This window comes from Carassius auratus, chromosome 45, assembly GCF_003368295.1.
Source record: "Carassius auratus strain Wakin chromosome 45, ASM336829v1, whole genome shotgun sequence".
NCBI classification, from domain to species: domain Eukaryota; kingdom Metazoa; phylum Chordata; class Actinopteri; order Cypriniformes; family Cyprinidae; genus Carassius; species Carassius auratus.
In genome coordinates, this window is record NC_039287.1 from 17,924,067 (window position 1) to 17,948,803 (window position 24,737).

Below are 24,737 nucleotides of genomic sequence, written 5' to 3' on the forward strand. Positions count from 1 at the left end.
GTGTGTGTGTGTGTGTGTGTGTGTGTGTGTGTGCGTGCGTGCGTGTGTGTGTGCATGTGTCTGTGTGTGTGAGAGAGAGTGTGTGTGTGTGTGTTTGAGCTTCTGACCTCACAGATGGCATACAGAGATTGGATCGACTCTTTTAAAACCTAAGCGTGTCATTTGTCAGTCCAATCGATAAGTTCCTGAGCTACAAATCACAGTCATGTTCTCCAGAGAAACAGCTATTAATAACAGTAATATAATTTTAAAAAGAATCATCAATATGCCTATTATAATTCATAAAACTTTGAAGATGAATCTTAAAGACTAAGTGATATTTGCTTAAATAGAACACACAAATCTTGTGTAAACTCAGCTGAATTAATTGTGAAAGAACTACACAATCCATAATCCTGATGAGATCCACCAATCAGAGAACTCGCTGTTACCATGGAAACGGAACATGAACCAACCACAGGTGAGTCTCAAATATACAGTGTGCATCCCAAATCATTTCTCTGCTAATCAGTAGGTGAAAAGAGTAGTATGTTTGAATTCACAAAGTATATATATATTGTTTAAACTAATGTTCTCAAGTAATTTGACTTCCCAAACAAAATATGGCAGAGTTGTTCTTAATGAAAATGGTATGTTCCAATTATTAAGAACTGAAAAAATCATTAGTAGGAGTCATTTGCACTCCTACAAGTGTTCAACAGGATAAATGCTTATTTCAATCCAAATGTTGATTTGTTTTTTCTTGACCAGGCAGTGTGAATGCAATTCTGAGAAATGGAGCACATGTTCAGTTGTGACTGACGATGAAAATGAACTTCATAATAACAGCCTCACAGACCCAGTGAATCATGTGTGATTGTCCTGGAGGAAGGGAATGATTGAGCTTTCACAGAACCAGACACCAGAGCTTTTCTCAGATATCTGTGAGGTGTGACATCGATTCCTCTCACTCGAGCAGATCTCATGAACGAGAATCTTCAGAATCGATATCCAGTTCTCCAGCAGAAGCAGTCTGCTGTTCACAATCACAGATATTATACTGGAGTCATAGATGTAGAAACATATCATACTAGTAATCTGAATTCTGAACACAACATGTTCAGTCGTTATGTTTAGCTGACAGTCTAGAGAAGTGCTGTCATCTGTGGCGTCTCGTACAGAAACACTATATTTCTGAAAGAAGTCTCTTCTGCTCATCTGTGTGAATCTGTGTTAAAGTGTAATGTATTTCTGTGATGCTCCGCTGTATTTTCAGCATCATTCCTCCAGTCTTCAGTGTCACATGATCTTCAGAAATCAGAATAATATGATGATTTACTGCTCAAGAAACATCTCTGATTATTATCAGTGTTGGACACAGTTGTACTGCACAATATTTCTGTGGAAATTGTGATACATTTTTTTTTCAGGATTCACAGATGAACAAAGTCAGAAAGAGCAGCATTTATTTGAAATAGGAATCTGAGGTTACTTCTGATCAATGTAATGCTTGTAGCTCTGATTCTGACAGACACATTAAAGGACAAATGAAACCACTCTGCACATTTGGTTAACACATGATCAGTCTTTATCTTACGTAAAAAAAAAAAAAAGTAACATGATTCAATGAAAAAAAGCATACATAAAACACACATCACGTCACATGATCTTCATTCCGTGTGTCCGGTGTCTTCAGCTGGTCAAGCTCAGTCTTGAGATGCTCTGTGTCCAGCAGGAGCTCACTGACCCACAGACAGAGGACTGAGACAGAGGTCACCGCTGCCACCGGCTCCATCTTACTGATGAGACTGATGAAGCACAGACGGAGACGCAGATGATCCTCTCCACCTGCACACTTCACTTCTGGTTTAACAGGACTCAAGCAAGTGTCATCATCTGTGGTTCTGAACAGTTCAACGGTTTGGGGTCGGTCTCTTCTGCTCACCAGTGCTGCATTTATTTGATCAAAAACACTGTAAAACAGTCGAATATCACTATCAGATAAATTGCTGTTTTCTATGTAATTCATATGTCAATATATGTAAAAATAAAAGATTAGAAAGACAAATTTATCGTCATAATTTTTCGATGTAATGATTAACCGTGAGCTGGTCAAAAATCAATTCAAATATGTGGAGATTTAAATCAGTCGAGATGCTAAACATATCACGATACAATAGGAGGAGTATCTCTGAGGGGAACTAACTTTAGAGAAGTTTATGTGAGATTTTCTTTTCATCTTGCCTCTGAATAATGCATATTAGTGTTCATAAGCGCAGCACTGCTTTGTTTACAGCGGTGTCCCAGGAAACACTGTATCACTGCTGTTCATGAGCGCCACCTGCTGTCCGACAGTGAATCTGTCTCTTTCAGATCGTCTGCGCTTCTGTTCAGGTATGTTTGAAGGAGTATGCTGCATCATTTTTTTTGGATCACGATTAAAATCCACTGGTTGCCTCCTATTTTAAATGGAAACAGCACAGATTTTAAATTTCAATTTAGTTTTGTTATATTTCACTTTCATAAAGAAATGTGCCTAATAATATGACACCTTTTCATTTACTGTAAGATGTCTTTAATCTCATTTAGCAAAAAAAAAAAAAAAAAAAATTGTAAGAAAATCGAGTCGTGAAATCAAAATCGTGAGTTGTGTGAATCTTTGTAATAACCTGCTGTTTAGTCAATCACAGATAGAGGTGAGCATTATTAAAGTAAATCAATTCAGATGTCCTCTTGGCTTTAAAGATAGTTCATGTGATTTACATCACTTGGGGTCGGTACAAAAGGCTGTATTGATTTGATCAAAAATACAGTTGAAACAGTAGTATTGTATATTATTATAATATTATTAATATTTAAATCAGCTGTTTTCTGTGTGAATCTGTTAAACTGTAATTTATTTATGTGATATGCAGCTGTATTTTCAGCATCATTAGATCAAAAACTCAAACAATAATGGATATATTTGATCATTTATGTTTGATGTTTATGTTCTGTTTGTAGTTGTGACTGAATCAGTTAGTTGTGGGTAATGTTAGCTGTTAGCATGTGCACTCCACTGGAAACTAGACTCCACTAGAGAAGTGTGTGACTGTCCTCTTCAGCGGTGAACACACATTATTTGCTGGACGCTGAACGCTGAGTAATGCAGAGGAAGCTGTAGCTCAGATGATCAGACGAAAGCACAGCGGAGAATGAGCTTTATTTCCTGTGACTGCTGATACTGAGCTGATATATGTGTGACCTTTCCTGTTCCTCCCTGAGGGGCTTCAGAAGAGACTGGAGCTCGTGCCACTGCAGACTCTCTCTCTCACACACACACACACACACACACACACACACACACACTCATGTGAATAACACACAGCCTCTGAACGCAGGCTGGGGGAAAGGGCCGAATATTTCATTATCTTGAAGCTGCTCCGCTGCACTTTCTGCTTTTAAGATGACATAAGTTTTAAAAGACAGTCTGTCAGAGCTCATCAATGTCTAAATGATTGAGATGGCCGATCAAAACAAAGAAGAACCTGAACGTGAGTGCAGTTTTAACAGTAAAGAGAGCGATGTTTCAGCAGAGAGATCTGCAATGATCAAAACTGTTCCAGCTTGTCAAATTTCACTATTTTGAGAAGAGCCTTTATCATTTACATAATTGATGTAATTTGTAATAAAATGTGATGAGGCAAGAAACATTAACAGATATTTTAGGCATATTAGAGTGTGCATATTCCAAAATAAATATAATTTGCATATAGTTCTGTTACGGCCCTTGGCCTGTTTTTGCTTGTTCTCTTGCTCCTCCTCTATTTCAGACTTGATTGCTGTCACCTGAGAATGGTGTTTAAATAGGAGATTTACTGCTGGATTCTGGGCTCCCTTCCTGCTCTGTTCCGGTGGCTCAAAGTTTGAACGCTGCTCGGCTGACCTGTTCAGGTCCATGCCTCGCTCGGGACGCCAGCATTCTTCACTGATGCACATTTGAGTTTAAGTTTTTGCCTTTTGTTACACTCAACACTTGCACTCATACACATCATACATCCATGCATTTGCCTTACACTACTGATATTGACATTCACACACCCCATGTTTGGATTTTGTTGTTTAAACTGTGTTGGATACACAATAAATTTATGTCTTGTACCATTTGTTTGTGGCATGGTCTCCTATCGCTTGTTATGGCTCTGAGTTAGTTGTAACAAAGTGGGGGCTCGTTCATTTGGATTTGCACGTTTTGTTGTTAGTTATTTGATTTAGTTTAGTGCGCGTTGTGAATTGATTTAGTAATTTGTTTATGAGCGCTTGTGGGGCACATGAAAGTGAGTGTAGCTCGTTTTCTGTGCATCTTGATGATTGCCGGTTATGGAGGAATTCCCTTGATGTCAATGTGCTTATATGGTTACTTGTTGCGCTCTGGGAGACGTGCCTGTTTGATTAGTTTGGATTTATTTGTTTGTTGGCGTACTCGAGCGGGAGTATTTGGGCATGTGTGGCTGTTTTAGAGGCTTATGAAGGTACGTGACGATTTGTCAAAGTGCACTTGTAAGTTTTGGACTGGCGTTTTTTCCTTATAGGTGTAGCAGCGTTTCCCAATAGGGGGTTCGCTGCATTATTGTTTTAATGTGGGGGTACGGCGGTTATAGCTTCCCATTTCCCTATTCCTTACGTCGGCTCGGGAGCATTTCTGTGGTTTTAGAAGGGTTGCCAGCTTGCTGGTCGCCTTTACCGGACTATCGGGTTAAAGATACTATGCTTCACAAAGACTAGGGTTCAGTAAGTTAGCTTTTTTTGGCTAGGTAGTTAGCGGGGAAATGCCGTCCTTGGTTTGTAGTTTAAAAACTTTGTACACTGATAAATTGTGAATTTGTTAACCATGGATGAAGTAGTGGAAGATTTTATTGAATCACCAGTCGAATGTGGTTTAGATATTTGCACTAAGAAACAATTGATCAGGATTGCAGAATATTATAAGGTTGATATAGGGCCCGGAAAACAAAAGATTGTGTTAAAAGTAATTTGAAAGTGAAATTGTTGGAAATTGTTGTTTGAATGCCAGTTAAAGTTGACAATTTGGTTGAAGCATCTCTGTTGGAAAGTGTAAGTCCAGTTGGCTTATCATTTGAACAGCAAAAAGAATTGCTTTTGTTACGTGTTAAAGCTGAGCAGGAGAAGGAGCAGGCGATGGAACGAATGAGACAGGATTTGGAGCGAGAGAAGTTAGATTTAGAGAGACAAAAATTGGCCCTGATTAGAGATGATAAGTTGGAGGGCGAGGCACTCTGGGTGGACCGACCCATGGGGGCGCAGGTAAGCCGCATGAAGCAAGATGATGTGATTTGAGGTTAGTTCCCAGGTTTAATGAGGAGGACCCAGAGACATTCTTTTCCTTGTTTGAGTGTTTAGCAGAGGCTCGAGGTTGGTCTGACTCCACGTGTATGTTAATGTTACAGTGTGCATTAACAGGAAAAGCACAACAGCTTTAAGCAGCACTGATTGTGGTACGTACTCTGTGGTCATAATTACTGTTCTAAAAGCTTATGAACTTGTCCCAGAAGCATACCGACTGAGTTTTCAAGGTTGGAGACGTGGAGACAAGTCACATCTAGAGTTTATGCGTGATTTGGATATGCATTTTGACTATAGGTGCTCTGCGGCCGGGGTTGACTCTTTTGAAAGCCTGCGTGAGTTAATTATTTTGGAGCAGTTTAAAAACTCTGTACCGGAGTGCATTTCCACTTATATTGGTGAGCGTGGAGTTATGTCTGTTGGGGAAGCTGCACTGGCTGACGATTATTTCTTGATTCATATTTCAAGAGGTGGTGTTGGCCCTTATGAAACAAGGGCAAATAGGCTGTTCAAAGATAAGAGAAGTCATGTTCCAGGGGACTCAGATTTTTTTTTTTAATTACTGTCATAAGCGAGGACATTGGAAAAATTATTGTTATGCTCTTAAGTCTCGTCCGAAGCAAGAGTTTCCTAGGACTAATCCTGTGATGTGTTCTGCATCTATCACTGACAATGAGTTAACTGGAATCAGTGGAGAAGGCGATCTGGAGTTGAAATCTTATTTGACTTTTATTACAGAGGGATTTGTTTCATTAATGGGAAGCAAAGAGCAAGTGCGCATAAAAAACATTTGCGTGACACTGGTGCGTTTGACTCGTTTATTATAGCTGCCACATTGCCATTTTCAAATGACACCTTTATGGGCTCTGACATTCCCGTAGTGGGAATGGGTTTAAGTGTTTTGAAAGTACCACAACACAAAATGATGCTGCATTGTGATCTCTTCCAGGGGGTGGTGTCTTTTGGTGTGCAACCAGCATTGCCTGTGGATGGCGTTGCTATGATCCTGGGTAATGACATAGCCGGGGATAAAGTTTGGGCTGATGTATCTCCACCTGCCAAAGTGACGTTGACGACTCAGGTGTGTAGTACGCCTGATGAGAGTGAGGTATAATTCCCTGATGTGTTCAGTGCCTGTGCAGTAACTCGTTCAAAGCGTTTGGATAATGATTACTCTGAGGGTGTGGCCTCTAGTCCTCCTCTACTGTTACCCGTTGTTCCCTGGTCGGTTTCCCATGATGAGCTGATGCAGGAGCAGAGAGCTGACAACACTTTGAAGCCTTGTATGGATGGGGGTTTTTCTACTGTCGAGGTCAGAAATCTTTCTCGTTATTTTTTGCATGATAATATCTTGATGAGAAAATGGACGCCGCAGTTTGAGGGTTTTGTTGGTGATCCGATTTATCAAGTGGTTGTTCCTTTAATATATCAGGATATTGTTTTGCAGCTTTCTCATGATCAATCTGGACACATGGGTGTCCGGAAGACGCATGACTGGGTTTTGCAGTATTTTTTTTGGCCTTGCTTGAAAAAGGATGTGTCTGCATATATTAAGTCATGTCACACCTGTCAGTTGACTAGTAAGCCTAACCAGGTTTTGAAGCCTGTGCCACTTTGTCCAATACCAGCTATTAATCAACCATTTGAACATCTTATGGACTTTGTTGGGCCGTTACCTCCATCGAAATCAGGTGCCATGTATTTATTGATAGTGTGTCAAAGCATTAGATATCCTGCAGCCTACCCATTGCGCAGTATAACGGCTAAGTCGGTGGTCCATATATTGTCCCAATTTATTTCTATTTTTGGGGTTCCACAGATCATTTAGTCAGATCAAGGGTCAAATTTTTGTTCAAAATTATTTGCTCAAGTGCTGAAACAGTTGAACATAGTTCATAACTTTTCATTGGCCAATCATGCTCAAAGCCAAGGTGTTTTGGAGAGGTTTCACCAAACGCTTAAGTCCATATTGCGTTCATTGTGTGTTCAGATGCAGGGTGATTGGGAAGAAGCTTTACCGTGGATGTTTCTGGCTGCTAGAGAGGTAATCCAAGAAAGTACAGGTTTTAGCCCTAATGATTTGATTTTTAGTCATAAAGTTCCGGGTCCCCTGGCTCTTTTTCAGGACAACTGGAAGGAAGCTCAGCCACCAACTAACCTACTGAACTTTGTGAATGGGTTCAGGTATAGGCTCTATATGTCCCAGGAGGTGGCTAGGAAAAACTTGGCTTGAACACAAACTAAGATGAAGAAACGTTATGATGGTCATACTGAGCACAGCTCGGCTCTGTCATGTTAATCTTTTGAAGCCTTATGTTTCACGTGATTCGTTTGGGAATCGGGGGGAGGTAAAGTTGTCCAAAACTCTCCCTTTTTGTTTGGCTAAGTCCTCTTCTTCAGTTGTAGGGGAGGTGGAGGATTTAGCAGAGCCTAATGAGGTCATGATGTCTGGTCGGCTGAAAAATAAGGAAGCTTTCGATAAATTGGAAAGCGTTTTGGGTCATCTAGAGTCATGTCAGCAGACACCGTTGGTTAGGCTGATAAGAAGTTTTCCTTGCCTATTTGGGGATACGCCATCATGTACAACGCTATTAAAGCATGATCTAGATGTGGGGGAGGCAAAGCCAATTAGGCAAAGATTTTATTGTGTTCACCCAGAGAAGCGTAAAAACTTGGAGGCTGAGATTAAGTACATGATTCGGAATAAGATCGCAGTTCCCTCTGACTCTAGTTGGGCATCACCCTGTCTCTTGGTCCCAAAGTCAGACAATACATCTCGGTTTTGTACAGATTTTCGTAAAGTGAATGCGGTCACTAAGCCGGACTCCTTCCTCATATGGGGGATTGTGTTGATCAAGTGGGGGGGTGGCAAAGTTCGTGACGAAGCTGGATTTACTTAAAGGTTACTGGCAGGTGCCACTGACAGAAAGGGCAAGGGCGATTGTGTGTGCAATTGATGACTTTCCATTACCAATGACAAAGGAGCTTATGAGATTTTTCGGTATGGTGGGCCACTATAGGTGTTTCTGTAGGAATTTCTCTACAGTGGTCACCACTTTAACAGATCTTCTGAGAGGAAAAGCCAAGTATGTGTGGTCTCTGGTATGCCAGCAGTCTTTTGAGAGGGTTAAAGCTCTAATCTCAAATGCTCCGGTTCTAGTGGCTCCTCGATGGGATCACGAATTTCATCTGGAGGTGGATACCAGCATGGTGGGGGCTGGTGCAGTGTTACTGCAGAAGGATGATGGGGGGATTAACAAACCTGTATGTTTCTTTTCGAAGAAATTGAATTGTCATCAGTTAAACTACTCTGTCATAGAAAAAGAAACGCTTGCGTTTATTTGGGTGTTGCAACATTTTAGTGTGTATCTGGGCTCTGGTCCAGTGGTAGTTTTCTCTGACCATAATCCACTAAGTTTTCTTAGCACTTTACAGACTCCTAACAAACGGTTGATGCGCTGGGCTCTTCATCTCCAGTGGTGTCAAGGCCCTTGGCCTGTTTTTGCTTGTTCTCTTGCTCCTCCTCTATTTCAGACTTGATTGCTGTCACCTGAGAATGGTGTTTAAATAGGAGATTTACTGCTGGATTCTGGGCTCCCTTCCTGCTCTGTTCCGGTGGCTCAAAGTTTGAACGCTGCTCGGCTGACCTGTTCAGGTCCATGCCTCGCTCGGGACGCCAGCATTCTTTACTGATGCACATTTGAGTTTAAGTTTTTGCCTTTTGTTACACAACACTTGCACTCATACACATCATACATCCATGCATTTGCCTTACACTACTGATATTGACATTCACACACCCCATGTTTGGATTTTGTTGTTTAAACTGTGTTGGATACACAATAAGTTTATGTCTTGTACCATTTGTTTGTGTCATGGTCTCCTATCGCTTGTTATAGCTCTGAGTTAGTCGTAACAGTTGTAATATATTTCTTTACAAAAGTTTCTAGTTATTTAATCTTTCTTTCTTTTTCTTTCTTTCTTCCCTTTTTAAATCCTGTATTTCTTTAATTCCTTCAAAATAAATCACAGGTGACACTATTTTAAGGTGACTCTGTGAAAGAGTAATTACACTGTAATTATTTTGACCTTTCGGAGTATACATTCACTTGTCCTTTTTAACTGTTTGGAAACAGTGCGAAAATGTGGAAGTTATTCAAAGATGTGTTATCCTGTTACGCCCTCTATAGGACAGGTAACTAGTCAACGTCATAAATGTAAAAACATCTTTGTCAATACTGCACACTCTTATTTCTGTCCCTCAAGCAATGCTAAAAGACTATATATTTGGTGTTGGTCCAGTCAATGCATGTGCAGCACAGAGTGAAGGCCGAGCACAGTGATAATACTAGTGGTCTATCTCAGCTAGATACAGTCTCTGATGTTAATCACATCTGGTAACTGGTTATAGCGTGTGTGTGAGCTTGACTGGAGAGATATCCATGAGTTTAGGTCTTCAGTACAGAAACCCTTTTACTGCTCCCATTGAAAACTGGTATTGGTTCATTTTTGATACTGGCATGTTTTATCAGGATGGTGTAAGTGCTGGCAGCTCAACTGGGTGAGATGGGAGCGTTCAGTAAGGGAGAGAGAGCATAAGAAGCTTGAGGGATTGTGGGTAAAAGTGCAGTGTGTTCAGTGTGTAGAGAGCACTTTCATTAGCTGGACTGCTCCAAACAGCCCCAGAGGAGCTCAGCATGAACTAATCGCCTCGCTGTGTGTGTGTGTGTGTGTGTGTGTGAGAGCAGTCCATCCACTGCATATGTGCAGCATGTTCAGAATCAGAGGCTTGTGTCTAATCTAAGTCTAAGTCAACTCTTTCTCCTGTGAGACTTTGAAATGACTGTGAAATGGGCAGGTGTGTGTGTGTGTGTGTGTGTGTGTGAGTGTGTGAGCATCTCTACCTCCAGCATGCATCTGGTCCTCTCCTGCTGGAAGCGCTGCAGAAACGGCCCCAGGTGATACACATACAGCAGCTGGAACTCTGTCTTCATGATGGGCTTCAGCACCTCCGAGAGGAACCTCACACACACACACACATCACGTGAAAACCATGGTTAAATCACTGCAGCACCAAGATGAAGACACCACTGATCAATCAATAATCACACACATTGACTCACTGTATTAAGTCTACACAATACTAGCTGTAGGCTGTTTCTGGAGGAAGAGATTTAGTGATTTCTGCATGAATAGAGAATGAATCTGCAGTGGTGTCAGTGTGTGAGAGTTTTACTACAGCCCTGAACACATCTGAGTCACAATGAGTGTGTGTAATGAAGATCAGGTCATCATCATCATGATTGATCTGCCCTGAGCTCTTCCAATCAGAACATTAAACCATTTTCATGACATTTTTGGCTCATCGGGTTGAAACCCAATGATCTTCTGTTATAGATCATGTCAGGACTGGAGCGTCATGAATCTGCTCACAGCAGAAGTGTGTGTCACTCTCAAACGCTTTCTCCCTGTTGAATGTTCAACACTGGAACTCGGACGAGTCTCTGTGGGTGCAGATAAATGACAGTGTTCAAGAGCAGTCACATTCACTTGAGTGGAGAGGCTGTGTATGCACACACACACACACACACACACACACACCACCCTTCAGCAGACGGGGAGTGTGCTGATATATATTCCCATCGCTGCAGACGGAGTGTGTCAGACGCTGTGAGAGCAGGCTGTTAACCGTGTCCTATCACAGCTGCTGTCACTGAATGAATGGCCACGGTCCCAGACCTCACAGTGCTGTCACATCAAACACACACACACACACACACACACACACACTCCACTCAGACCTTTGGGCGCCGTATGATTTTTTCTGAAAGAAATTAATGCTTTTATTCAGTGAGCATGCATTAACTTGATCAAAAGTGACAGTAAAGACATTTTAATGTTATAAAAGAGTTCTATTTCAAATAAATGCTGTTCTTTTGAACTTTTTGTTCATCTGTGGATCCTGAAAAATTAAATATATCAGTTTCTACAGAAATATCGAGCAGCACAACTGTGTTTAACATTCCTTTAGCAGTAAATCATCATATTATTCTGATTTCTGAAGATCATGTGACACTGAAGACTGGAGGAATGATGCTGAAAATACAGCGGAGCATCACAGAAATACATTACACTTTAACACAGATTCACACAGAAAACAGATGATTTACTTTAGAATAATATTTCACAATTCTACTGTTTTTGCTGTATTTTCTTTTAAATAAATGCATCCTTGGTGAGGAGAAGAGATCCCAAATGATGTAAATTACATGAACTATCTTTAAACCCAACAGAAAATCAGAATTGACTTTATTAACTTTATTAATGCACAGCTCCTACGGTGATCAACTACAGAGCATGTTATTACATCATCTTTTATCAATACCTGCTCTGCTTCTGAAACAACTTTTCAGATGATGTTACAAAACCATCCATAGTACTGAAGTAAAATGAATTATGAACAAGGACTGAGGAGTCAGTTTGTGCACAGAAAGCATTCTGACATAGCTGACACATAGATGAACAACAGACTCGAGCACAGAAGTGTGTTCATGCTCAATCTGAGCATCACTGTGGATGTGATGTGATGAAGAGTGTGTGGAGGCAGCAGGTGAACGGATCACTGACTCATCCTCACACACACACACACACACACACACACACACACACACACACACACACACACACACACTGCTCCTGCAACTCAGCCACAGCATTTATCCATTTATCAGGACATCTAAGTTGAGGCTTTTTAAGATCTGCACTGTTTGTCCATTCAGTACAAACCCATCATGTATCAAATCATGTATCTCAGTTTCTTTCACTTGATTAAACTCGTGGTATTGAGGGTGGCGAGAGTGCTGTACATTCACTCCCCACACCTACAACTCCTGCAGGTACAAGACTCGAACCTGGAACCATTGGGTTACAAGTCCGACCCTCAACCATTAGGTCATGACGACACGAGACAGCATGACACGAGGGTGAGTAAATATGGACAGATTTTTCATTTCTGGGTGAACTGTTCTTTTAAGACCTGCACAGTTCTCCCAGTAGATAACAGCTGTACTGCATGTGAGAGAACAGCTGTCGAGGACTTTACCAAGTGCACTGATAAACATCAAGAGCTCTTCTAGACTCAGAGAGCTCACGTGCTGTTGAACATCATGGTCAGGTCAGATCAGATCAATCTGTGTGCTGAATTACGTTGTTTGCCATTCAGCATAAAAACACAAGAGATGAAATATCAAGGCAATCTGAGGTCAATCTCTCCTTAAAATGCCAGAGAAGTGAAGATGGGAGGGGGGCAATAACTGTGTGCTCATGACATTTCAGACAGCCATCAAGCTTGATATTAAACCGCATATCTGGAACTGAGATGGTTTTCAGTTTCATCTCTAAAGGTCAAGAATAGTAGTAAACACCAATCCATAACTAATGTACATCTGTGAGAAGACACTGCTGAGCCGTACACAGTGTCTGGGGTGGCCAGCGTTTGCTGTGTCCACTCAGGTCATTTCATTCCTTATTTCCCTTGACAGGACACTGAAGAACAAATGTGTATTTGCAAAGTTTGGAAAGCTTGGCAAGAGTGAAGGGCATTACGTTCAGTAAATCAAGCCCAGTACAGTCAGAAGAACAGAGAGGCCTGTCACAGAGTGTTTCTGAGGAGGAATAATCACTGGATTAGTGCAAGTTTGTTTAATCAGCAGTGGATGGATTGGAAATCTGAGACACACACTTTTCCAATAATTTGCTGTATGAGCTTTATGGTCACTGCTGCTATCTAATGTGTCATTGTGTGCTTGGTTTTGTGTTTAATGCATGTTTGCTTGTTTTTTCCCTGTCGAATCTAGAGATTTTATTGGTCTTGTCAGTCAATCACAGTGCTGAATGAAGACAAATGCTAAAATGATACTAACTAGCGCTGGCAGCACATCCTGATAGACTGAGCATTACTGTTTGTTGCACTGTAAAAAAAAAAAAAAAAACACTTTACTGTAATAACAAAAATAGATATATGGTAGCAACTTTTTAGTTTTTACAGCTTGAGCTGAAATTTACAATATGTGTCCCTGCAGCACAGAAGCAGTCATCAGTAGCACAGGTATATTTGTAGCAATACACAACAATACATCTTCAAAATTATAGACTTGTCTTTTATGCCAAAAATCATTAGGATATAAAGTAAAGATCATGTTCCATGAAGATATTTTGTACATTTTTGATTAGTAATATGCATTGCTAAAAATGTCATCTGAACAACTTTAAAGATGATTTTATCAATATTTAGATTTTTTTGCTCCCTCAGATTCCAGATTTTCAAATAGTTGTATCTCAGACAAATATTGTCCTCCTAACAAACCACACATCAATGGGGAGATTGATTCTTAGGACTGGTTTTGTGCTCCAGGGTCACATATTGTAAATTTACGTTTACTGATGTTAATATACCAACTTACTGAAGTACTAAAATCTGTTTTTACACTAATAGTTAACTAGTTAATTTTAGACTGATCTTGAATCTCTCTTATGGATATTCTCCATTCTCTCTTAGGTCACCGTAGCCACCAGATCCAGTCTGTGTCCAGATCAGAGGGTCACTGCAGTCACCCGGATCCAGTACGTATCCAGACCAGATGGTGGATCAGCACCTAGAAAGGACCTCTACTGCCCTGAAAGACAGCGGAGACCAGGACAACTAGAGCCCAGATACAGATCCCCTGTAAAGACCTTGTCTCAGAGGAGCACCAGGACAAGACCACAGGAAACAGATGATTCTTCTACACAATCTGACTTTGCTGCAGCCTGGAATTGAACTACTGGTTTCGTCTGGTCAGAGGAGAACTGACCCCAACTGAGCCTGGTTTCTCCCAAGGTTTTTTCCTCCATTCTGTCACCGATGGAGTTTCGGTTCCTTGCCGCTGTCGCCTCTGGCTTGCTTAGTTGGGGTCACTTCATCTACAGCGATATCGTTGACTTGATTGCAAATAAATGCACAGACACTATTTAAACTGAACAGAGATGACATAACTGAATTCAATGATGAACTGCCTTTAACTATCATTTTGCATTATTGAGACACTGTTTTCCAAATGAATGTTGTTCAGTGCAATGTATTTTGTTTAAAGCGCAATATAAATAAAGGTGACTAATAATGTCAGATAAGAACTATTGCTGTTTTTCAGTAAGGGAACTGACTATTACACATTTGAACAGGTTTTTACCATAGTATTTTACAATCTTTTACCTTACCTTAAATATTTTAAAATCAAGATAATTATTTACAGTATGCAATTGGATTGCTCCATGATATTACTCTGAAATGATTCCATGAGATCTGAACTTTTCTTGACAGCTGAACTGATTTGGGGAAGAATTGCGTGTTGTTAGCGTTTAGCAGGCTGTGTGTGTGTGTGTGTGTGTTACCTAGTGGTAGGTCATGTGTTTGGTGTGCCAGTCGCTCTGCAGCCAGTGTTCAGGAGCGTTCTCCTTCCCGAAATCACTGACGCGGTTGCTGAAGTCGTTGGGTTTGAGGAGGAGGAGCTGGATGATGAAGTAACAGACCTGAGCCTCTTTCCCCTCGGGGCTCCTCATCGCCTGCATGAAAACACACAACCTTCAGTGCATTTGTTTGGAAACGTTAGTTCAGTGTAGTGTATTAAGACAGAAGAGCTCTCAGGTGTGGTTTTCATCAGTGCATGGAAGCAGCACAAAAGCGCAGCAGGTCGCTGTGCACTGCAGGAAGGGTCAGTGTCACTGATGTGAGCGCTCGATCGGACTGATAAATGGAGCATGTACAGTACAGCAGGAAGCTGATTGATCAGCAGTCGAGCTGGCCTTCTGTTAGCTGCTGACACACAGATAATGTTTCACATGAAGCTTTACTCACATGCTGCGCTAACAAGCCAATAAATCCCTGAGTCAAACACCAAAATGAATCACTGGAAATACAAACATACTGCTGTTTGAAAACAATTACATACAATCAAAGTGGATTTTAGAATAGATTTTAATATTGCCTCTGATTTAAACCTCAGTGGCACAAACACAGTTTACTTTCCATTGATTAGGTCTTTAGCAAATGATTTAATGACTGCTTTGTATAATCAGTCACTGGAGTCCCAGAGTCTCAGTATTTGGTGCATCTGTTGTACTTTAAAGACATCCCCAGCTAGAATTTTTTTGTTCTAAAAATGTTCTGAGAACAAATTGTTCTAACAATGTTTTAGCAGGTAGTTTTATTTTTGTTCCCAGAATGTTCTCTCAAAAGATAGGATAACGTTCTCTAAAAACATTCGAAAAATGTTTATTAATAACATTATTAGAACATTATCCCCTAACATTCTAATTAAGATTTAAGCAGAGTTTTAGATGTTGATGTCTGTTTCAAAGTAAAAGTTTGATTTGATGTCACCATAATGGTGGTAAGTGTTGACTTTAGTTGTGAAATTTGACACTTGACTTGCCAGTGTTGTTCTTTAGCTGCTGTAATCTTTATTATGGCAAAAACAGCAAGAGGGCATGTGCATGATGCTGGTTGCTTGCTGATGAATAAGACATCACCGCATATGTGGTCTGGTTACATGGTTTCACCCAACCTAATGTATGGTGTTAGTTGCGTATTATTTATTAAAGTGACTCAATGGGTCAACAGCCTGAGACCCAGCTGAATATAGATCATATAATTTCAAGAATTCTGAAAAAAAAAAAAAACAGTTCTTTGTCACACAAACATCAAGATTCAGTATATGACTCTCAACAATGGTGACATGCTATATGCAGCAATGTATTTTTGGTACGTCATCCATGGCACCCAGAATGAATTGCAGCATGAAGCATGTCACCATTGTTGAGATTCATACACTAATTCTTGAGCTCTCTGTGTGTCTAAGCATTCTGTGTTACAAAGAGGTTCATGAACAAATTATTTAAAAATAATAGACAAAAACATATATGATATAAATCTGCAGGATCATATGTGTTGCAACACATTTGTCTCCATATAAAACCAGTTGATCAGATATTTATATGATGAAATGTTTTACATCAGCAAGTAGCCCACGTCACCTAACTTATTTTTTTTAATGCTCACTGTTTTCACTGTAACAAATATTGTTACAGCAGTTAAAAAAAAGTAACATTGAAAAGAGTCATACTGCCTAAGTACTGATCACCATAATGGTGACATCAAAATATACTTATTTTCAATAAACCGTCAACACCTCTGTTAATCTCTTTTTAATATTTTATATACTTTTTTATATTTATGACAGAAGAAAAGTCAATCTTGTTTATAATAATTGAAATTGGTAATACTGTTTTTGGAGTTATTTACGCTGGAGTTTGACATCAAACAAAGGTTGGGTTTTCATTTTCAACCAACATTTGACTTCTGAGCCTCATCTAGTGTGTTAGGAAGCTTTATAAGAATGTTAGAGGATAATGTGCTAACAATGTTATCAATAGACATTTTTTAAAATGTTTTTAGAGAACGTTATCCTAACTTTTAAAAGAACATTCTGGGAACTAAAATAAAACTTACAGCTGAAAACATTAGCTGGGTCAGCGCTGGAGATACATGAACTAAGCCTGATGTTCTGATCTGAGATCATCCATAAGCTTCCCTGGACAATGAGATCATGATCAGTGACACTCATTTGATTAGACATCTAGAAATAGTGCCGAAACAGCAACAATTACATTTTGAACCCAAATATTCAGTGCATTCTCTCCTCAGATCTCACTTGATGTAGGCAGATGTTGCCATTATGTTGATGCAGATAAAAATAAAAAAATGGTTACATTGTATTTAGATCACTTGAGCTGAAAGTCACTGATAGTCAATATAATGTCAATTGGGGGAGCATCAAAATAAAGCAGACAGTTGCCTAATACTTGACTAATAACTGCTTGCTGCAGAGCTACTTATAGAACATTTAAAAGTGTCAAATTAGAGAGTTACCAAAAATATCATTGCTTGTGTTTATTGAGATTATGCTGAAACATAACCATGTGCAGATCCAGCTGTCACTGTGGAATGATTTAACCTCCTGACCTGTGAAACAGGCTCGAGTCCCAGATTATTGTGTGTTATTTGAGAGGCATTGTTTATGAGGTGAAGTAAGAACGAGGTGAGAGGAGCTGTGGCCAGCGAGAGGTCAGAGGTCAGGGCTCACCAGGCACAGGACGAGTCTGTCCAGCGTGGGTCACGAGCGCCTGCACCCCGATGTGCTCCAGCACCCTGAGGAGAGGACGGCATTATCATTCATCTGACATCTGAGTTTGCTTTGTTTGGATCCTTTTATCATTTTAATATCAGCATATGCACCAATTTGAGTCTCTGAATAAAACTGAGCTGTTTTTTCCCTCCATATTTCAAACTATAGCAGACTTTATGAGCCAAAAAAAAAAAACCTTGAAGCATCAAATATGCTAATAAACACTTCCATCTTTCCATCAATGTATTAAAGAGTTTAGGCAATGTTACAGTATCCCATCAGAGTGACAGACTGAGAGGAAGAAAGGTGTCAGAAGAGAGCCAGTGATCACACTGCAGATGTCTTCAGCAGAGTGAGAGAGATTCAGAGACCATGATAACTGAAAATACACCAGAACCACTGGAAGACCTTTTGAACTGGACTAAACCTGACCAACCCAAGTCCAAACCCAACAGAAAAACAACAGAGATGATGGAGAACAGGCCTGTCATGCTCTTTTGAATTCAGATTCAGCCTCATCACTCACACACTACTTCTCAAAAGTCTCTTCTGCTCAAAGACTGCATTTATTTAAAAGAAAATACAGCAAAAACTGTAGAATTGTGAAAGATTATTGTAATCTAAAACATCTGTTTTCTGTGTGAATCTGTGTTAAAGTGTAATGTATTTCTGTGATGCTCCGCTGTATTTTCAGCATCATTCCTCCAGTCTTCAGTGTCACATGATCTTCAGAAATCAGAATAATATGATGATTTACTGCTCAAGAAACATGAAGATTATTATCAGTGTTGAACACAGTTGTGCTGCTCAATATTTCTGTGGAAACAAAATCTTTTGTAACATATATATGTATAGTAGTAAAAATATGTCTGTGTTACGCCTGCCGGTTTGCCCCTGCTGGCTCTGCTACACAGTGCAGATGTTAATTGGGCAACAGGTGTATTAAATCCTCGACTAATTCACCAGAGTATAAAGACCGGTGACTTGTAATGCGAGGAGGCTAGCTTCGCCCTCACTTCTCTCAACTTTGTCATTTGTACATTTTTATATTCTCATTGATCATCCCCTTCGCTATATTTGTTTATTTAATAACCACACGCGTGTGTCCTATTTTTCCCCTAGACGTCAGTTTCTTTTGTTGTTTATTTGGTTTGATAATAAATTGCTTTATTGTTAAAGAATTTGTTGTCTGCCTCTTTTATGTTGCGGTCTATGAGCCAGCCATAACAGTCTGTTAATATTGTTACTATGTAATTTACAAATAACACTCTTAAAAGTGATCAGCTTAATTGTAGAGTCAGGAAGATGATGAAAAATGATCATGAAAAAGGAAACCTTGAACAGCATCTGCTTCATGGGACAGAACAAACAGGAAAGTAGAAGAGATGCAGAGTAAGAATGAAGAGAGAACATCAGATTACATAAGCACTCAGTCTGGGATGACAAGCATGTGTTTACTGTAATCTGACAGTCTGAACATTCAGTGATTTAATACCACACAGCGTGTGAATCCTTCAGCCTCTGATTCCTCTGAGTAAGAGACAGACATGTCAGAAAGCCCTTAAACACATCTATGTGACGAGGCAGAGCTCGTGACTGGAGAATACAGTGGATCACACAGGACCGCTGCATTCAGCCCAGCACAAGCAGCCTTTATACAGCCGAGAGTGAGTGATGACATCAGACCACACATGATCAGCCTTCAGAGAGAGACAGATGAGAAACAACTATGGAATATTCATTTGATTGTTTTAAAGATTCATTATTTTTTATGCCTTTATTTGATTTGCACCATTTTTTATAAATCACTAACCAGAATAATTAAAACACACAACAAATAATTTCTGAAGAAATAAAAATTTTCTTAGGGGCCTATTATTCTAAATAATTGCATCAATTAAGCTGATATTGTTTTATGATTTCAACTAATTAGATATGCCTTTTAATTATATTACAATTGAAATAATTCATTAAAATGGATCCATTAAAAATTCTAATGGAAAACATAGAATTTAGGAAAATGTGTCTTAAAATGTATTTAACTTTAATAAATTGTTCTTAAATTGGACGTGTTTATAATTTAATTATAAACTTAATTATAATTACTAATCAAACCATTAAAACTAAGTCCCGATAAATGAAACCTGAAAAAAAATAAATTGGGGGAAAAAAAGTTAATGGATAAAGGCCCTACACTGCTTAATGTTTTTATTTGAGAAGAAACAAAACAGAGCCTAGGATCAGCACTTCAGTTTAAATTCACTTAGCTTGAATAGCTTAGATGCTTGCTATACAGACTTTAATGCTCTCCAAAGACTCAAACCATACTAGCAACAGTGCCATTACTGACAGGGTTTATTGGAGAGTAACTGAGTATCATCAGCATAGCAATAACAGGTGAAAATACATTTCTGAGAAACTGAGCTCAGGGGTATCACACAGAGTGCAAACAGCAGAGGTACTAAAACAGAGCCCTGAGGAACCCCGCAGTCTAGGAGGGCTGAAGTAAAAAAATAAATAATAAAATCCTACCACTGAAGGAGGCAGCGAACCATAGTATAGCTATGCCCTGAATACCAACACAGTTCTGTTATTGATCTAGGACAACTGTATGACCAATGGTGTCAAATGTTGCACTCTGATCCAATAATACAAAAATGGCACAGACCTGGGTCCAGATGTGGCCTATGGATTATAAGGAAACGCCACACAATACAAAAAAAAAGTATATTTTATGGGTTTTATTCTGACAGCTGTCTCTCAGAAGGACAGCGATCGATGGGAGTAAGTACTGATGAAAAACAATCATAAAATAAAGTAAATCTTAGGACTCTGTTGTGCTTATTTGACAAAAAAACAAAAGATCAAGCACTGATTTCAAAATGTGAGAAATACAATCCAGAAATAGTCTCAAACTTTAAAAGTTCAGAGTACAAATATGGGTAATTTTTGTATTTCTGAATCACCCTTGAGTGAAATGAAATGGAGTAAAATAAAATAAAATGAAATGAAATACGGTAGAGCCTAATATTGAATAACAATAACAGCACATTAGCCCACCAGTAAACTCCACCGTTTTCATGAAATACATGAGTACCAAAAAACACAATCTTTTAATACATTCTAATAATTTTATCAAAGTATGATATGTTTTAGATACACTCATAATTGTTGCTAACATGAATTCCAACATTCCATGTAAACAGATTCAACGACAGGAAAATACACTGGCTTTAAATAAGGAAAATAAAACTTCAGTAACATTCACTGTACATACCCAGTCTTTGCACGTGTCCCAAAATGTGATCAAACCGATCCACCTCACACATGCAAATCCATAAACGTCCTAAAATGCGATCCATGAAACATTCATGAGTAGCATACCATGTTCATATACACACTTTATGCAATTTGTTCACAACTCCTGCAAGAATGTACATTTACCTTGCCAAAATCAAGATAATGGCACCAAACTTGAGCACCCGTTTGCTTATGTTGCTCTGCTCACTCTGAAAAACGTTCACATGCGATACATGCGGGAGTGCCGCAAAGCAAGTGTTGCAAACACAGTTTCTTAACTTGGCTACATTCTCCCCTGCTAAACCTCATTGTCCTCAATGATCAAATACATTTTTTACTTCTTTAACAGCCTCCCTAAAGAACACACTCCCTAAGCTTGCCAACACTTGTGAAAAGACTTCAGGACTGAGTGAGACTGTATTACATGCAGACTTCGGTTCATTGAAAGGGTTTGAATGCACACCCGCATTGGCTCTTTTTGTTCTCCTAGGGGTCGGTACAGGCTTTTTCAGCAGGGTTTCCTCTACACTGAGAGTGGCACTGGTGTCAGGCATAAATTGCTCAGGTTCAGTATACCTCGGGTCAGTATCCTCTAGAATAATTTTGGGCTGACCTACAAGCACTTCACCTTCTGCCGAAGAGCTTCCAATCGCTTTTCTCTCTTGCATACTAGGGTAAGTGACTTCTTCTAGCACAACAAAATCAGGATCAGACTGAACTTCAACTTGCTCAGACTCTGCTGTTCTCTCTTGCTGTGTTTTAGGATGATAGTTCTCAGTGAATTCCATCTCAGGTACAGAATTGACACAGGGTCTCAAGTCAGCTCGATGAAGTCTCTTGATAGGACCACCCTCAAGGGGCTCAACAGTATATGTAGTACCTTGCACATCTAGAACCTTGTATACCGTAGGACCCCATGAATCTTGTATCTTGTTCCTACCCAAAGGCCGGTGACGCAGATATACGTGTTGACCAACATTGATAATGGGACAATAGACCTTTTCATTCAAAGGGGCCAACCTCTCAGCAGCCTTGTGTTCAGCATATTTTCTTGCCTGTTCGTGAGCCTCTCTCAATCTCTCTTGATGAATCACTAACCAGTCTTGTTTTCTGTCTACAGGTTGCTCATGACCCAGCAGGGCATCAATTGGAAGGTGTGGATGGACTCCAAACAGTAAGTAGTATGGTGAGTATCCAGTGGTTGCATGTGGTGTGACATTGTAGGCATAAACCAACTCCGCTAGGTGTTCCGGCCACCGCCTTTTCTTTTCAGGGGGTAGTGTGCGCAGCAGATCATGGAGCGTTCGATTAAAGCGCTCACATTGGGCATTACCCTGAGGCCGGTATGGTGCAGTGCGGGTTTTCTTCACTCCATACATTTTGCACAGCTCAGCAACAACTTCGCTCTCAAAATTCCTTCCCTGATCAGAATGCAATCTTTCAGGTACACCGTATTTCATGAATCATTCCTTTAACAAGATTTTTGCTGTAGTGTCAGCTCTCTGATCCCTGGTTGGAAAAGCCTGTGTGAATTTGGTAAAAACATCGGTCACGATTAATACATTTTCTCGACCATCAGATGATGGCTCAAGCACAGTAAAATCAACTGCCACTACTTCAAGGGGTCTTGATGCAAGAAAGGACTTCATAGGGGCATGTATCCTTGGCTGTGGCATCTTTGTTAAGATGCACCTCTGACACTTTTTGATCCATTGGTCTACATCATTATACATGCCAACCCAGAAACAACGTTTCCTCAACAAGCTGATTGTGCGCTCTATCCCTTGATGTCCCATATTTTCATGAACACTTTCAAGGACATATTTTTTTAGGCATGCGGGTAAGAGCAGCTGTTGACATTCACCATGACGCTGATCGTTTACAACACGATAAAGCAAACCATCTCGTTCACAGATACTTTTCCACTGCTTTATCAATGATAATGTAGACTTTGATAGATGAGATCTTTCACAATGGGAAGGCTGTCTCCTCCTCTCCCAGAAGGGTCTGAAAGAACTGATGGTAGGATCGTTCTTCTGGAAATCTGCCAGTTCTGCAGTCGTGTAGCTTGGCAGAGTAGGTATGCTTCCCTGATTATCATTGTCTGCCTCTCCACCAGATTCCCACGCACGAATCTGGCAGACTCTGTAACACCTTTCACTGGCAATTACTAAGTCAGGTTCCAGGAATGTCCCTTTACTGATTATGTTACAGATGGCAACACAGTCATCATACTCGTCCGGAGTGGTAGGCTCCCCTGCTAGAGGCTGCCTAGAGAGGGCATCAGCAGCAGTATTATGTCGGCCTGGGCGGTATTTAACTTCAAAGTCAAACACAGATAATTGAGCAACCCACCTTTGCTCAACTGCACCAAGTTTGGCTGTTTTAAGATGGCACAGAGGGTTGTTATCTGTGATAACCATGAACTTAGAACCTAGCAGATAACCACAAAACTTTTCAGAGATTGCCCATTTGAGAGCCAGCAACTCAAGTTTCATGCTGCTATAGTAACGGTCATTTCTTTCTGCTTTCCGAAGCCTTCTGCTTGCAAATGCAATGACCCTCTTACAACCACCCTGCTGCTGATACAGTATTGCCCCTAAGCCTTCATGACTTGCATCAGTCTCCAAGATGAATGGGAGACTAAAATCTGCATACCCTAATACAGGAGCCGTGGTAAGTTTCTCTTTCAGTAGCTCAAATGCTGACTGGCACTCAGATGACCACAAAGCACAGAAATTCTTCTTCCCTTGGCCGAACTGGCTAATACACAGACTCACTAAATCATGAAGGGGACCAGCAATTCTCGAAAAACCCTCTATGAACTTTCTGTAGTAACTACAGAATCCTAAGAACGAGCGCAGTTCCTTTACTGTGTTGGGGACTTTCCATTCCTTTACTGCCTCAATTTTCCCTGGATCTGTAGCAATTCCTTGAGCTGACACTTGATGACCTAAAAAGATTACTTCCTGCTGCAGGCAGTGTTAATTTCGTTGACTAAATATTTTCGTCATTATTTTCGTCACGAATATATTTTTGCCGACGAAAACGAAACGAAAACTAAAATAGAAGGCACTGATGGAGACTAAAACTATGACTAAATTGATTGACATTATCGTCAACGAATAAAGGACGAGACGAAAATAGACTGTGACGAAAATCAAATCAGCAGACGGGAGAGATGCGAGGAATGAGCAAAAGAACCGGCAAAACAGAACAGACTGCATGAGAGAAGAGAACCAATCAGAGCCTGACTTATTGAGACGTGAAGCGAAGGTTTTCAGTTTTTATGAGCTCCCAGGAAGTCGGCATTCGAAGAGGTGATAGGGACTTTAAGCAACAGCCTCTGGTGGAACGGCAACGCCATTCTGGCGTTGTATTGCGCCTGCGCGAATTTAACTGCTACTTTGTGACGTTCTAATTTAACGGTCTACTACGGGAGAACAGCTGATTTGCCAGAGTCGCTACAACGTGAAAGGTTAGGTAAATAAATGTTATGTTTTTAGACTTATTTACATCATACAATATTAAAAACTCCTCTTCTGACAAAAGATTGTCATTTAACGCCAAAAGCAATCATTCTCTTGCTTTTTTAAATTATATATTTTTTTGGATCTCAATAAATGAATTAATGCTGCGTTGCGCTGTTCTGTTTTACCGTTGCTTAGTGACTTTTACGTTCTTGGCTACAGCGGTGTGACGGCAAACTTCCGGTCGCTGTAGCCGTTCCATTCGCAGCTGTTGCTTAAAGTCCCTACTGTCTAAAAGAGCGACAAAATGTCCACAGCTCACTTCACGTTTGACGACGAACAAAACAAAACAAAGTGTAAAGCACGCAGAGCGCTCATTCGTGGCAAGAACACAACCAATTTGAAAAGACATTTACAGACGAGC

At 40.1% G+C, this 24,737-nt stretch overlaps 2 protein-coding genes across 3 annotated transcripts in view; both read right to left on the reverse strand.

Moving 5' to 3' along the window:
- Positions 1-1,374: 1,374 nt before the first annotated feature.
- Positions 1,375-24,737, reverse strand: part of LOC113063462 (mediator of RNA polymerase II transcription subunit 23-like) — a 33,401-nt gene continuing 10,038 nt past the window's right edge. The window contains exons 2-5 of one of the 2 annotated variants that reach the window (XR_003278689.1): positions 17,502-17,566; positions 14,752-14,922; positions 10,227-10,344; positions 1,375-1,952 (exon numbers count right to left, since the gene is read on the reverse strand). Coding sequence is in view for 1 of the 2 variants with exons in the window: in XM_026233888.1 (XP_026089673.1) it covers positions 14,752-14,922 (171 nt within the window). In the remaining variant the exon portion in view is untranslated. Of the gene's footprint in view, positions 1,953-10,226; positions 10,345-14,356; positions 14,923-17,501; positions 17,567-24,737 lie in introns of those variants that run through there. The other variant, XM_026233888.1, reaches the window with a different exon arrangement.
- LOC113063461 (uncharacterized) lies at positions 20,270-22,334 on the reverse strand. Its single transcript, XM_026233887.1, has 2 exons — positions 20,988-22,334; positions 20,270-20,889 (listed from the first exon to the last, which is right to left on the reverse strand). Exon 1 carries the CDS (start codon positions 22,301-22,303, stop codon positions 21,158-21,160), a length of 1,146 nt encoding a protein of 381 aa, XP_026089672.1. The 5' UTR covers positions 22,304-22,334; the 3' UTR covers positions 20,270-20,889; positions 20,988-21,157.

Coding starts and splice junctions, on each gene's coding strand:
- LOC113063461 (XM_026233887.1), bottom strand. CDS start 22,303: ATGAAATACGGTGTACCTGAAAGATTGCATTCTGATCAGGGAAGGAAT.